The sequence below is a fragment of the Aythya ferina genome, assembly GCF_964211825.1.
Source record: "Aythya ferina genome assembly, chromosome: 1".
NCBI lineage: Eukaryota > Metazoa > Chordata > Aves > Anseriformes > Anatidae > Aythya > Aythya ferina.
Window position 1 is genome coordinate 25,242,868 of NC_140296.1, and position 15,753 is coordinate 25,258,620.

The window sequence follows — 15,753 nt, forward strand, 5'->3', positions numbered from 1 at the left end:
AACAGATTTTTGCAGTTTATTTCAATCTCAAAATATTTTTAGATTTATTTTTTTTTTAGAGCAGATGTTTAATGTGCACACATCAGTGCACATTTTTGACTTGTACAACTTGATTTTAATTGAGTTACCTCCAAGGGACTATGACAATATACACCAGCTGAAGATGTTCTTGGATTCTGTTTGGTTGTATACAAAGCTTTTAAATAAACTTCCTATTTTTTCCTGTATTTCCTTAATTAAATAATTACACATTTCTGCGGTGATATTTTAGATTTCTAAAACAATGCATGCCTTTTTTTTTTTTTTTTTTTTTTAACTCCAAACAATATGAAAAGTGAAATTTGGAAATATGAAATATGTCTTATTTAAGGGGTGTAAGTGAATGCCTAAAGATCTGCCATTTTTGAATATTCAAAACTTGTAATCAAGCTTCTGCTTTTTATTTATTCATTTATTACGTTTGTTTGTTTGTTTTCTCCCCACAGCAAGTTTGTTTCCAGCACAAGCAATACCATGATTTTAGGTAGGAAATCCGGGGGGGTCACTCCAAACATGTTAAGACCATCGAAGTTACAGCACTAAAGATGAAAAAGACAAAATCTAATTTAAGAGTTACAACAGGGTAAAACAAAATACACTGAAAGACTTTGATGTAATACAGTTTCTCCCATTTGTGTAAATACATCTTCCCATAATTTCATTTTCAAAATTATTTCGAACAAATTAGTTTTCATCACTGAGAGGAAGGGAATACATGGGATAATTTTGGTTCAAAGGTCAGTAACACCTTAAAGGGAAGTATATATAAAAAATGTCATTCCCATGAAATTCAAAGGGCAAAGATGCTTTCACTCAACACAATATTCAAGAGTGTCCTTAACTGCTCTGTACAGACAAAAATATTGTCTGCCAGCATCTTATCACATCTTGAGGCTTATTCTGTCACCTCGCTCCCCTTTTGCCTGAAAGTAGGTGGGGGGATGTTTGTTTTATTGATACAACGAAGCAGTGAAGGAGTAGGAAGAGAAATTAGTAGAGAATAATGTATGAGTTAACTGTAAAGATATTACAAGTGCAGAACTTGAAGAGGATCAAAGAGAATAAGGATAGAGCAAAGGCTTTCTGATGCAGCCTTGGACAATCAAAGAAACCACATTTGATGGGCTGGAACCACAAACAACACTGGGACTGTAGCTGGAGAACAAAGAAATGACCACAATCGAGGATTTGAGAAGATGATGTGAGGGGAAGACCACCGGAGTCAGCTATAAGAAAGGTGGTGCCACGGCAAAGGAGGAGTCCACAGTGTGAGACAGACACCAGTTCTTTATATGCCCAAGTTCAAGTTAGGAAAACTAAAACATCAAGGTTTCTACTGAAATTCTTGTGATTATTTGATCATTTTTGACTCCTTCTGGTATTACTCTGAATCTGCTGGGTTGCTACAGCTACTCAATGAAGTCTTACCATTGACAGTCACAGAGCGTTAGAAAGCAGTCTCCTTTTAGCACTGAATTCATTTTTACTGTTTCAAATCTCTGCCATATAGAGACTCAATATATACATATTGCAGTATCTCTGCTGGCATTATGAGGAGAAGAGGTAGTAAAGACACAAGTTCAGAGGGGCAGATGCAACTTATTTTTTCACTCCATAGATTGGCTTAAAATCAAATGTCAAGATTAACTTCTATTTCAGGCCTCACATTTAATACCATGATCTGCTCTAAAATCTTATTTCTAGATCTTCTAAATGCTTCTGAGTTCAGTGTAAGTTGCTTTTAAAAAGACCTTTTTTCAAACAGTTCCAACATCAAGCTACGTAAATTCATCAAAGATGAAAATGTTTGAATACTGCAGGTATTTTTTAACTTGTTTTTACCAAAGCCATCTCATATTCCTAGATCTTGATAACACACTGAACGTTTTTGAAAATCTTCATAAGATTTTCAGCCACAAAAGATGCCCAGTAACTTCTATTGAAGTTTTTTTTTATTTTTGCTCTGACAATATATGTTCAGACATCTCTGAGCACCTGACTTTTGGGAGGACTTAGATCCCCAGGCTATTAATTGCTTGAGAAATCCAAACTGGCACAGCTGTATCAACTCCAGACACCATGCCGAACAGATGTCTCAATATAAAACATGCAATGTTGTTCTTGCTGTTGTAATTAGTAGCACCACTTATGATCCATTTTTAAAAGAAAATGGCAATTTAAAATTTTTGTACTTCTACTGAAGTGCACATCAAGAAATGCACAAAGAAACACTAAATTATTCCATTCTGTGACTCATATTTACAGCATTGCCACATTTAAAAGATACTTGGTGCCAAGAACTTTTGTTTCTCTGCAACTCACGTGTATAATGTTGCCTGAACCACACCATCAGCCCTCCTTTCTACTGCAAAACACATTATTGAGATTACATTAAGTGGAACATTACAGTTCACTTCAACCAAACATTCAATTGAATGTTATAGTTGAAGCTGCTTGATACCTCCCATTACAAAATGTTGTTTACCAGTTGCTCATAAAACTTCATGAAAACTTTAACACTGTGGATAGAAATCTTCCACGTTGTCTTGCCTGTTCTCTGGATGATTTGCTCAAAGTATAGGTCCTCAATTCCTTGAAGTTAGAGAAGGTTAGGGAAAAGTTTATTATCTGTCCATCTAAGGAAATCAGATCTGTTCCAGGGCTGGAACAGATCTGAAAACATGATTCCATAAGAACTCTCACTGATTAAGGTTTTGGGTTGTTTTTTGAGATTTATACATCTCCAAAGAAAAAAAAAAAAAAAAAAAAAAAAAAAAAAAAGGTCTGGACAAAATTCACACCTCTAGAAGTGCTTTCATGTGAATAAAAGATTCCTTCAGAAGTCTTTGGACCTCACAGAGATGCTCTGTGAAGATCCTGCCTACACCCTGGAGGACACACCACCTCTACTTATTCTGCCTCCTGCATGCGTGGTTAGTGTGCCATGCTGTACACCACCACAGAGCATTTCCCCCCCCTCCCAGAGCTGGCATGGGAGAAGCAGAACCTTCTTTCCAATTCCCCTTCCTGATATCCGCAGGCTACTGCTATTGCAGGCATGGACTTCCAGTCTCGTACTTCCAGCGCTGTCCTGCAAGGGATGGCAAAGGAAGGAGGAAGCAGTGATGCTGAAATGTTGAGGGAAGCAGGTAACGGTGAAGTAAACTGCAAGTATTAGTACAAGGGACTTTGTGCTGGTTTTTTTTTTGTTTGTTTGTTTGTTTGTTTGATGTTTGATTTTTTGTTTTTGTAGCTAAAACATTGATTTGGATTTTTACCAGTACTTATATAAAATAGATGCTTAGAAATAGTATCATTTTACCAAATAATAAGCAGTAAAGAAATTACTTCTGAGCTGAAGACCAAACCAAAGCGAAATCCTCTGTAAAAGGAAGTGAAAAATCAACAGATTGTTAAAGGAAGAAAATCCCTAAGCAACAGAATCTGTATACTGGCCATTATAATTTTGTTCTCATTTGTACACACACACACGCGTCTATTCGTAAAGTATTTTTAGCTCTTTCCTTATACTGTATCAGTTTTTATTACAGCCCAATTTTAGCTATTTCCACACACCACTTCTATTTCTGCCCAGCTCTACCACAGACCACACATTACCACACTCAGCCGGTTACACCACGAAGGGAGGGGAAATCGAGTGCCCTGGTAGGTTAATTTGGAGGTACTTGGAAGGTAAAAGAAGACATGTCAAAAAGCATTAGCATGAAATATCTTCAGCATCAAGCTCTAAGAGCTTCTCATTGGCATTTCTAGATGGTATCAATCATCCCTGGTCCTGCGAAGAGGTGAGCCAGCAAAGAAGGGACAGTTTCCTTGGGTGAAGTGCTAAGGCCTAAGAAGGGATGGCTTGAACGCTGGGCAGAAAGCAGCTAGGAACTGCTGAGCCACATTTGATAACCTTTTGGCATCTCACAGCTGAGGGATCTAAGAAAATAACATGATTAATACATGCAAATGCTCGAAAAATAAATGAGTTTTCAGACGTATATACCAATGCCTATTCAATGAAAATTTTACTAAAATCCCAGCTAAGTGGTCCCAGACACTTATGTTTTTATTTTGGCATTGTTTATCGGTAAAGTTACGGTTTCTAGCTACCCCATGTTCTGTTTCATTCTCCCTAGCATCAGATATTTAAGTCTGAGATTTTAATTAGCACTCTGTGGCTTTCAAATACCCAGGAGGTACGTATTACTGTTGCATTTCATTTCTTTTTTCTCTCTTCATTACCGGGTTTGCAGATCACAGGCAGCTTTAAAGAAAATGACGCCAGCTCCCACTGCAGTGCCGATGGTGGCAGTCACGTACCCTGCCCAGCCAGGCACTTCTAACACACACACTGTGAAGAGTTTAAACACTTCCAGCGTGGGAGACCTGACACCAAACTACTCCTAATGATAGGAGCTGGACTCGTTGATCCTTGTGGGTCCCTTCCAACTCGGGATGTTTTATGATTCTATGATAACTGCGCAGCAAGTGAAAGCTGCAGTGGGAAGAATGGGCTCCAACTTTTAAAAACTGTGTTTTGGGATGAAGATCTCTTTTTCCTCACTTCTCCCATTCTCAATGCACGAACTGGTCAGATCTCATCACAGTACAACCAAGAATCACATTCAACTTCATTGTCCAAGTGTCTACACATTTACCAAAACTGTTCCCAGCTACCTAAGATGCTAACCACACACAGAAAAGTATGGAATCATTGTCCAGACAAATTTGTGAGTAAGGAAGACAAGTACTATGATGGATAGACGGAATCATTCAAAATTACATTCAGAGGTCCCGTATATACTAACTAAATCATAATTTCCTCAGACTTGGATTGAAAGACTAACCCACAGGATGAATATGACGGATGGTCTTCTCAGACCACTCAGCCACCACTGTGAGTCTCAAGTCAGCTTCCTGCAGCTGCAGACATGAAAAAGCCTGTGTGTAACTCAAATGATGACATTTACCCAAATTTGTAGAGAGCCCTGTAATAGGAACAGCCCTGCTCATTGTAAATGATGGTGAATAATGGTATTCTTTAATACCATCATCATTAAAACAGACATGGAGAACCATGAAATATTCCCTAAAAGGGAGATAAAGACATGGAAGTACTTTTCAATAGTTTTGAGAAATATAGGTTATCTAAAATGGAATAAAAACCACACACGTTCTCATGTAAAGCATCAAATATTTTCAGGTGCCCATCCACCTAACTGCACCATGAGGTTCACCAAAGTAAGGTAAGTAATATCACTGAAGAAGGATCTGAAACAGAAGTTTGAGGTCATGTGGATGACTCTGGCTATGCTATTTTGCATGTTGGGGAGGGGACAAAAAGGATTTTCTGGCAAGCACGGGGAAAGAGGCCACCAGACTAGGACTACTTGTGAAAGAGCAGATGATGTTATAAGGTGTTCAGTAAGAAAAGCAGGAGCTCTGAAGGGACTTCTGGGACATTTACACAAGAACTATCATTCAGAAAAATCCATTCTGTAATTATGAAGTATGAATGTGTAAGAGTTTTCCGTATGATCTGTTGAGGACTGAAAATGCTTATCTAGAAAATCTGCCATAGCCAGCATGCTAACACAGCCTTATTTATATGGACATTCTTTATTAAATTATGTCTACAAATGATTTACTTCCCAAACTTGCCAGATAAGCAGAAAGCATGTTTCAGAATTTTAGGCTTGTATGAAAGCAGAGACGTTTACAAGGATATAGCTATACATCATACAAAGTTGGCTTGTTCCCTTCTATCAAGACCATCATTTGAGAGCTTGGAGACAGTATGCCCCCTTTATATATATAGTTCCAACAATACAAACAAAATAACACTGGCATGTCAATATTTTGGGACAGCAACAAGAACTATACAAGCTGTCTTCAGTATGCTGTACCAACAATTTGAAAGAGTTACGAGAATGCAAGCATTTTTGGAAATCTTCCAGATGACAGATTTGCTGGAAGAAAAAGGCTGCTGCCCTATACTTCATAGCCAAAGCACCCTCACCCCCAAATCCAAAGCACAAGAAGTCCCTAAAGATAACAAAATCAATACAGTTTAATGAAGACAATTTACATGCTTTAAAAAAAAAAAAAAAAAAAAAAAAAGGAAGCCTCAGTTACATCCAACTGCAGCAATATAATTTGAATAAGCTACAATCCTAAGGAGCTTCCATTTACTTTTACCTACAGGCTCAAAAAGCAACTACTGAAAGCAGCTTCCATTACTGACAATCTATACGCCGTACTTTTCTCGATAACAATCACTGAACCTCCTTACTCATGTCTCCAATTTCAACAAGACCTATCTATTTCCAGCATCATGAATTCATTCAGAATTCATTCTTAATAAATGGTGTGAAAGAGACTGCGACAAACAATAATCCGCAAGGGCTCTCTGCGGTCTTTCTTATCCTGTTGTCTCATCTAGAAGGTCTTTAAAGAATTAACCTGGCACAGCTTCAGGCTGGAAGCATTTGTCCTTGTCTTGAAATCCTAAAGAATATTTATGAATACTCCACTTGAGCTCCCAGGTTCCTACTTTGCATTGTACTCGTACACTCGGGTTACCTTCACATTAAACAATTCCAAGAAGACTTTTTGTTCATCTGTACTACAAGAAACTCCTGCTATATAGCCATGTCTCCATCAGTAAGTGCCTGTCATCTGTATGGAGTTTAAACGCATAATGAGCACCTGGACCAAATTCAGAGTCAGAAATAATGACATCATAAAAGTCGGAACTACTCGATATCCTACCTACAGATGAAAGCTGTTAAAGCACAACGCATGCAAATTATATTACAGATCAATGCAATAAAAATCCAGGGAACGCAGAAAACCATTAAAAGCTGGATTCACCTCTAAGACAACAAAGAAACCCATAGCATCAAGGAATCTCTTATTTTAGCTAGAAGATTATCCCATCACTTCTGCAAAAGGAGCTCATCAGCTAGACCCAAACTCTAGGCCTGCAAAGGTTATGCTTAACGGCGGAGCCATGAAAAGGATTAAGATGACAAAAAAGCATGTTCTCCACAGATCTTTGAGTCACTTGAGATTGAAAACTTCTATCGTAGTCCTGCAGACCAGAGAAACACCAGCTGACCATCAGCACTGCAGCTCATGAATAACCACAGTTCCCGTGTAGAGTCGGCTGATGTACCAACTCCTCAATCACTTTATAAAACTGTCATTAACTGACAAAGCTCTTGGTCTTTCCAAATTTACTTCATTCTTCAGACCCCTTACCAAGCAAAAGTGCAATGCCACAAGAACTGTGTGACCTCTGGTAAGGCCACAAGCTACGAACGGCCATAAAGCTCTGAAACTAAATGCAAACTCTACCTTTCAACCTCACCTGGACTGCAGAAACTCTAGGCATAAAAGGAGAGATGAAGAATAAGTTGTGTATGTAATTACCGTAACAGGAATAACAGTACAGTATTTGTGTTAGGTTTTGACACTCGTATTTGATTTTTCAATGTTTGAGCACAAGTTTCTTCAAATTACCCGTTAGAGCTTTTTGGACTCTCTGTACATCTCCAGCTCATACAGAAATCCTGCTTTGTAATGTTAATGCCCCAGTAAGCTGCAGGAACAGTTCAACAACTGCTTTTGTGTCCCTGTTGTCAGACAAGACGTGATTACATAGTTTGAAAGATGGATGGTCATTCTTAAGTCATTTACAAATTACAGTTTTCCACTTAATTCGTTTTTTTTGCCATTGAAGATACTTAAAATTGAAAATAAGCTCACAAAGGACTGCTAACAAAGCAGTCTGACTCACAAGAGAAATAGGAAGTAAAGGGAAAGATTGCAGAACTCCAGAAAAACTTTTAAGAACCTAGAGAAAAATGAGGGAAATTGTTTTACCAGTTTAGGAAGCAAAAGTAACCCTAAATTTTGTTTGCCACTGGGACACTATCATTAAAAAAAACAGGCACAGTACTAACTGAAGACCATTGTTTAATTAATAGCTGTAAAATGACTGTGCTGAAATTCATCAATAATATGAACAAGGATATAGAAATATCAAATTGAAAGTACAGACATGATTAAGAAGCTATGCCTATTTAATTCCGGTTTATAAATGCAACTTGAGAAAGTATTTGTTGAGAATGCAACCTGGAAGACAAACTGATCTGTACAGCCTTCTCTTGCGAGTTATTTTGAGGCCAACACTGGAATTGTCATCACCTTCCCTGCAGGTGTTCAAGGCAAGGTTGGATGTGGTGCTTAGGGCCATGGTTTAGTGGGTGACATTGGTGGTAGGAGAATGGTTTGCCCAGATGATCTTGGAGGGCTTTTCCAACCTTAATGATTCTACAAAGCCTCTCAGGTCTGGATCCTCATTTCCAAAGTTTAAGGTTCTCTCACTGCTGAAGTGGATTCAGAGAGCCAAGCCAAGTTGCTACGATGGGGGCCCACCTGGGTGACAAAGTGACATGGGACATGCCCAAGCCAGCAGCGAGGACCTTCCTGAGGTTACGTGGTCTTGCTTACTAGCCTGCAGACACATGCTCTTTCTTGCTTCCTATTCCAGTTTCATGCCTCTTGCATTCCTGCACGAAAAATATCAAAGCACTTGTTTTGGAGGCGAGAAACGTGGACTAGTGCCAGCGAGAAGCAGACTGTTTTAGCTCAGTAGGAAGTCATTGGTTTTGGTACCCAGGATAGCTCAATCGTGTGTAGGGTTTTAGGCTAATTATAGATTTGCCCATGGCAAGAATACCAGGTACCCTGGAACTTTGCCAAAAATTATGGATAGTCTGCGCTATCTTTCCATGTACCTACAATATCCACTGTGAAACTACTGGCATGTTTACTCTGCAATTCTTGCGGGTTTTCCTCTTGTTCTTTACTAAACATCATCCATCCACTTAAAATAGTGTGTTAAATCACAGAGAAAAAGAAAAAAAAAAAAAAGTGTAGTTTCTTTTCACACCATTTTCTCCATCCTCACTCTGAAAGCTGTATTCAAATCTAGTCCCCAATCCAATACGACACTTATCTAAATAATGCAATTATTCTAAATCACACCCAGGTAACTGGTCTGATTTTGCTTTTGGTTGTCAGGAACATTTAAGTAGTGTAGATTGCTTGTAATGGGTAGGGAAAACGAGATGAAACTTTCAAAACATTGTGGAAAATAGAGGAGGAATAAGAACCATATTTTTGTTCCATTTAAACACATGCTGTTATGTAAGTGTCCACTGCAGTAGGTTTGGTTTCAAATAAAGTTAGACAGGCACATACTGTCTCTTTTGCAGCAAATAAACTTCTTTAATATACCTCAAGGAGTTCAGAATATTACAGACTGATTTTTTTTCTACTTAGTGCTTCAAATCTGCCTGTAATGAGTATTGAAAGTGATTAAGCAATGTTTTTTAAAGGAGAAAACCGTAGATTGATGTTGTCTGAAGGAATAAAAACACCTGGTATTCTAATAGCTATTTAAAAGAGCAGCATTACTTAGCATGCCCTTAAGAAAACAAAAAGCATGTCAGCATGTCTATAGTTCTGAAAGTTTTTATCCATTTTTCGTACACACAATACAAATTATTCAGGTGTGAAAGAAGACAAATAGCAAATCAGCTGTTGCCTGAAGTGTCTTCAAATGGACAGAAGAAAAAAAGCAAAATTTGAGATTCAGTTAAATGCCTTACAATGCAGAGCTTGTCAACCATGTGTTTTCACAGCCAAAATCCTCGTGTGCGGAACAATTAAGTGCAGCACCCTTTAAAGCAAAACACTTTTAGATACCGACATTAAAAGCCCATTCACACCTGCACACATGTGCCCCGCACATGGAGCTGTGCTGCAGCATGGGCAACAAAAGCCTGGCGGGTGCTCTCTGTGGGCACGTCCCGGTGCCAGCCCACCCACACTTCAGCCTCTTCTACCTTCGGGATGTCGCTGCTGTCTTCAGCTACAGTGGACTTACCGCAACATTGCTGTACCCATCATCAGAAAATCCAGAAATCAGCTTCCTCAGTTAAAAAATACCAAGAATGCCAGAACTGGCTCTAATTTACAAATCCCCAGGCAGCTTTTGCCTCTAATATTAATGGGTTCTCCTTGAACGCTATCTGGTTTAGGCAATTAAATTTTGCTGTAATTATTTAGATAAAACTAAAGTAAACAGGCTGAATCACGCTGGCAATAGGCTGACAGTGGGATATTTGGGAAATGTGGCTTTACTAAGAACATCTGCTAACACCGTAACACTTACTAAGGTGTGTAAAGTCCCGGTGTTGTTTTAATCTTCTGAGAAATTTTAAGTAATTGCAGGCTGGAAATGCAGTTAGGCTGGAAACAGACCTAGCCTACAAAATCGTCTTTCATTCTGGATATCACAGCATACTTCAGAGAGCGTTCAGAGAATATTCTAAGGTTTATAAATGAGTTTGTTTGTAAAGTTGATGTCCTAGCTGAGAGCACAAAGAGTCTGTTTTTCTTGGGTATGATAAATCAGATTAGTAAAGAAGTGACAGACAACCTGTAATCTGTGCAGGTACCAGTTTTGCATTACAGGAGGGTGAGCAGCATTAAGTTCCTGTTATTATCTTGGTTGCACATACAGCATATACAAGCTAAAGTTTTCTTCCTCAACCATGACACACTGCTACCTGCACAACAGGATGTGTGCATACTGCACTGTATCATCACTTTAGTTCTTACAGTTCTTTTATGTTTTATCAAATTTGATTTATCAAGGACAAAATCAGCATAATTTTGTCAAACGCTACTATGTGAATATTTTCATCCCTAGCTTTTTGTATAGACTTCTTTAACAATGTACATGTATTTTCTCCTTTGGATGGACACAAACCTCTTGGGTTTTGGACCTCTGATTTAAAGGAATTCCAAGCCTCCGGTATGTTCAGGTACTCAGTATCTTAAGTACAATGGAGTTCACTGACAAATTCTTTTGATTTTTCAAAGTATTCTCTCTTAAAATAAAATAAAAGACTTAATTGCTGAATTGGCTTAATCTTCTTGAAACTTCTATTCAACATAACTAAAATCAACATAAGATTACAATATCTAATGCTCTAGGACAGTTCTGTAATATTTTTATTATTAACAGCACTAAATCTAGAAGAGCATTATGGTTTATAGGTTCACTAAACACAGCTTTCACAAACGGATAAAATGTTCCCAGTTAGCATTAGCAGAATTTTGTCTCTAATCTGCATCTAGGAAGTTTAAAGCATTTCTTAACACTTGAGTATTCCTCCCTCTGGTAAAAACTACACAGCTGTCTGTCTGGATCCAGTCTGTAATCCCAGAACACTCCCAGAAGAATCTCCGGAGAACTGTCCTCCTCAAAGGGATTAAAAAAAAATCAATCCTGTTTTACTTACGTGGGTTTGTCCTTTTTATTAAATGCTCATGTATTAATTTAAGATTTTTCTTTTTATTGACAATTTGAGGCATTTTAGTTGATTCCGAAGTTAGGCTCCCTTGCCTTCACTCCCCCATGGTTCCCCAATTTATGGTTTTTAAGCAGAAAGAAAAGCATATGCTGTCTTCCAGCCCTGCAATACAGCAACTGCTACTAAAAAATGTGTCTATTACATTCTCCTATGTCCTGTACATACTGATGTGCACTGGTAAAGCAGACAGAGCAGACAAAGTTACAGAAATATTTTTAATAAAGATCCATCGAATTTGTTCTCCTGGAGGATTTTTTCTTCCTTAACATTGTGTCTTTATCAGAAAGTGCCTGGCTCTTTAAGCTGTCTTCCCCTTTTTGCTCGACAATCTTCTAAGCAGCTGTGAAAAATGTTTCTTTCCTATTTCAGAATAACAGAAAAAAGTTAAAATTCAAAATTTTTGTCTCTAACCACCCTCTACACAGTAATAATTAGCTATCTTTCAAAGACTTTTCTTGACCCAGGTCCTTCAGTTAAAAGAGATCTCGGGTTAGTTCCCCTATTGCATCAATACATTCTAGGTCCCTGGAGAATTTTCTTCCAAAAGAAAAGAAAACATAAGTGTTACAATTCCTTTAGAACATTAAAAAAGCTCTGAGTGAAGAATAAAAGAATCCAAATTACTGCTCCATGACCTACCACCTACGGGTGTTCAGTTCCCTGGCAACATGAGACTTCCTAATGATTAGTCAGCCTTAGATTACTTTATGCATAAGATTAGCACACAGTCCTCCTGCAGTGAGCTACGCTATGAAAAAAGTTTAGCCGAAGGTGCCTGTTCACAGAAGCCACCTGAACTGTCAAGGTAGCACTTGGAATTTTTTACATGGGAAATTTCTGTAGGTTGCATTTCGAAAATAGCAGCACGGAGCCAGTACTTCAACATATATTGTAAACCATCATTTCAGCAGCGCAGACCAACACCACCATTATACAGAGATCTACTGGATGTGTAAACCCATTTTGTGGGGTTTTGTATTATTTGCATCTGTATACACGGAATAGTATTAAATATGTATGTGTATACAAATAAGAATACCTATCACTGACGTACTGTTTCCAATCTTTCCACTTTGAAATGTTATCCAGGTTGGTTTTCACTTTTCAGCTTCCATACTGGGGCTTGTGTTTGATTAGACTTTTCAGAAAAGGCCCTTGCTGAATATTAAGGACAAATACGTTTTTCTTACACATCTGCTTTCTAAAATGAACTATGGATTTTGATTTATTGTTCTCTTTTCAAAAGGTTTTGCCAGTATAAAAGAAGCTTTGGACACTTCTGGCCTTAAAAAACCACTTACATACACACTTATTCAAGACATGACAGCACTCCAGGTATAGAGTCAGCATCTAGTACGAGAAGTAGAAAATTACAATGGCCATATTTTAACAACTCAGTCCAATTTTATTAACGATGAGTAGTCTAATCTCAGTACAAAACCTCTTTGTACAACCACTACCACCCAGTAAACAGGCAGCTCTCCAGGGCCCATTCTAATACAGTTTGCAGACAGCACAGTTTGTTCAGGTTCTCAGGCTGAATAATGAAGGACTAATACTGCAGGAACAACTCATCTCGAAGATGTCTCATCCAAACTCGTAATAACTGGAGAAAATGGGACTGTGCTGCTTATACAAAGGATCTCCTGGAACAGGACTACAGGTTACATCTTTTCAGAAACAGATCCAATCCTAACAGTTTCTTGTACTGGAAAGGATCCACAAACTGTGAAAAATACAAACCTACTTGCCAAGATTACCAGTCTTTTATACTCCATTTCACCAAACTGCTTAACAAGATGAGGAAAAGTATATGGTCAAACATGTACAAAAAGTGATCCCTACGAATCTCTAAATTTAAACTTGTTTATGCTCGACACCAAACTCATTAACAGCCTTGGGGGAAAGAAGTACTGTATAGAGCTACTTTTTGATGCTTCCATCTTCACTAGAACTAGAAAAGCAAAAGATGAAAGGTCTCTCCTAAGTAGCACTCTCCAATGAAGCTGGCATATTTGGAAGTTCGTATTTTATGAGGACATGCAGAATGGAACTTTATACAACCTATGGACTATGCTTAAAGGCTAAAATAAAGTTACTTATGCTTAAAATAAAGTTACATGAAAGAGGAGGTATCAGGCAGTCAAATTAAGAACTCAAATGCCAACAGAATAATATGAAGATCTGTTATGCCTGCCGAATTTCTGTGTTACTCCCCCAGCACAAAGTCTGTTTTTGGAACTGGAAATAAAAATCTGAGTTCCGCTCCTTGCATTTGGATGTACAATAGAAATGTCTGTATTTGGGGAAATTACCTTAAAATCTGTTGTAGGAAAAACCTCTGCTCCTGAACCAATCTGATTAATCTAAATAATCCCCTAAGAAGATTCGGTTCAGGAAATTTCAATGTAAGAAAAAAAAAAAAGAAATAGCAAAAGTATCATGCTATAAAACACCAACAAAAATAAACACATTCTGTCTACTCCGTGATTAACAACACATTAACACTACCCGATACAAGTAAAATCTCCAGTATATTAAGATAATAATACTGATCATGTTTAAAAATAGTTTTTGTTTTGTTTTTTAAACAGGCTTAAGTTTCATGTTATAAATTCTCAATCAAAATGCAATTTAACTCCATATTTATCATTGAGAAAATCGTGATATTTTATGGCCCAAAGTTCTTTGGATTTTTATATCCAAAACAAACTTTGCCTTTGCCAAATGTCAAAGGAAGATGCATACTCAAATCCTTATGCAAATGAAGCAGGAATTTCCACCAGCTCTATTTACTGGATGGCGTTTCATTCGTGCTATTTTTAACAGACATCAGAGAAAGCAAATGCTGCAGAAAACATATTGAGGAACATTTGGTTCAATGAAGAGAGTGAATTAGCCTCAACTGCAGCACTGCTGTTTGGCTAGTTTCAATGAGCTACTGTTTTGTAAGTTTCAAGCGATCCTGATTTTTCCTCATTATATATATAGGCAACTTTTTCACAGCAATAATGCCGAAAAATGACAACTATGCAAATATACATGGATGGTGAGGAGGTAAGGGAAGAGAAGGAACAAAGAGGGACTACAGTGGAAAAATCTGGACTGGAAACACTTATGTAATCTTCTCGAAAGCTCTAACATATCTTTATTCCTGTTTAGCCAGAGGGGAGCAAAGATTCCCGATGTGAATGACCAAACCTTCCCTGCAAGATATGCTTAGGCAAAAAGGTGAGAAGTGTCAAATAAGTAGACCTGTAAGACAGAGTAGTGAATATTCAAAGCAAAGAGCTTGCAGGCAACAGATAAAGAAATGACCTTGCATAATAAAGAAAGAACATATCAATAAAAAAGTTAAGTGTTACAAGAGAAATCCTGAGCAGGAAACACAAATAAAACCAACCAAGTCAGCCTTACACTGCCACATACTTCCATGCAACCAGATCCAAGCCTCGTGCCACCGAAGCTTGCCCAAGAGATGGGTACTTCTAGTGGGGCTGCCCCAGGTAACAAACCTTTTGGGAGCGCTCCCTGCCTGCCCGCATGGCCTGGCATCTCTCCGCAAACAAATCAGGGACACGTCAGACATTTTCTACCGAGTTTGGCATGGGTAATGATGCTCTCAGTGACAGGATATCCCTAAAAGTTTTGATAAAACTGTGCAGCTGTCAGTGTGATGGATACATGGGATGCCCCATTAATGTCCTCACAGCAAGAAAGGAAAGGGGATGAAGGCGAGCACCGCGTGGGAAGGAGCTGAGGGCACTGGGCAAGTGTCTAAGAGATGATGACAGGGTGGAGATGAAACTGGAGGTCCTGGAGCAGGAAAATAAAGGAGGCACTGGATGCAAATCCACAGGAAACCGAGCTGCCTTCGTTCTGCCTGCTCTGAACGATTAGTTTAAGTGGTATATATGCCAGAGGACTAGCCCCTTCCTGCCTTTGTTTCTGCCTCATACACAGAATATCTGTCTCTAACGCCCAGCAGTCGATGACATTTGGAAATATCACAGCGTGCTGGAACACTTTATATTTATGCCTCTGTTGAAAGCAAAGTTGTATCTCAAAGTCCCTAGAACCCACCATTATTTTCCAACTGCCAAAGCACGAGTTTTTGATGAGGGCAGAGTAAGTCAGCCAGCATGCTCTCCACTCCTAAGTTTAGCCAAAAGCTGCTAACACATCAGTCTTTGTCCTGTAAATCAGGGTAGACGAGGACTACAACCAATTTCCCCTCTCTCCCTCTTTTAGG

The 15,753-nt window shown here is 38.4% G+C and overlaps 1 protein-coding gene across 5 annotated transcripts in view; it reads right to left on the minus strand.

Moving 5' to 3' along the window:
• DCLK1 (doublecortin like kinase 1) overlaps positions 1-15,753 on the minus strand; it is a 240,959-nt gene that overhangs the window by 97,184 nt on the left and 128,022 nt on the right. The window contains exon 5 of one of the 5 annotated variants that reach the window (XM_084511582.1): positions 11,703-11,861. The exons of the other annotated variants lie outside the window; for them this stretch is intronic. Coding sequence (XP_084367708.1) covers positions 11,800-11,861 — 62 coding nt within the window. The 3' untranslated portion in view covers positions 11,703-11,799. Of the gene's footprint in view, positions 1-11,702; positions 11,862-15,753 lie in introns of those variants that run through there. 5 annotated transcript variants of the gene reach the window in all.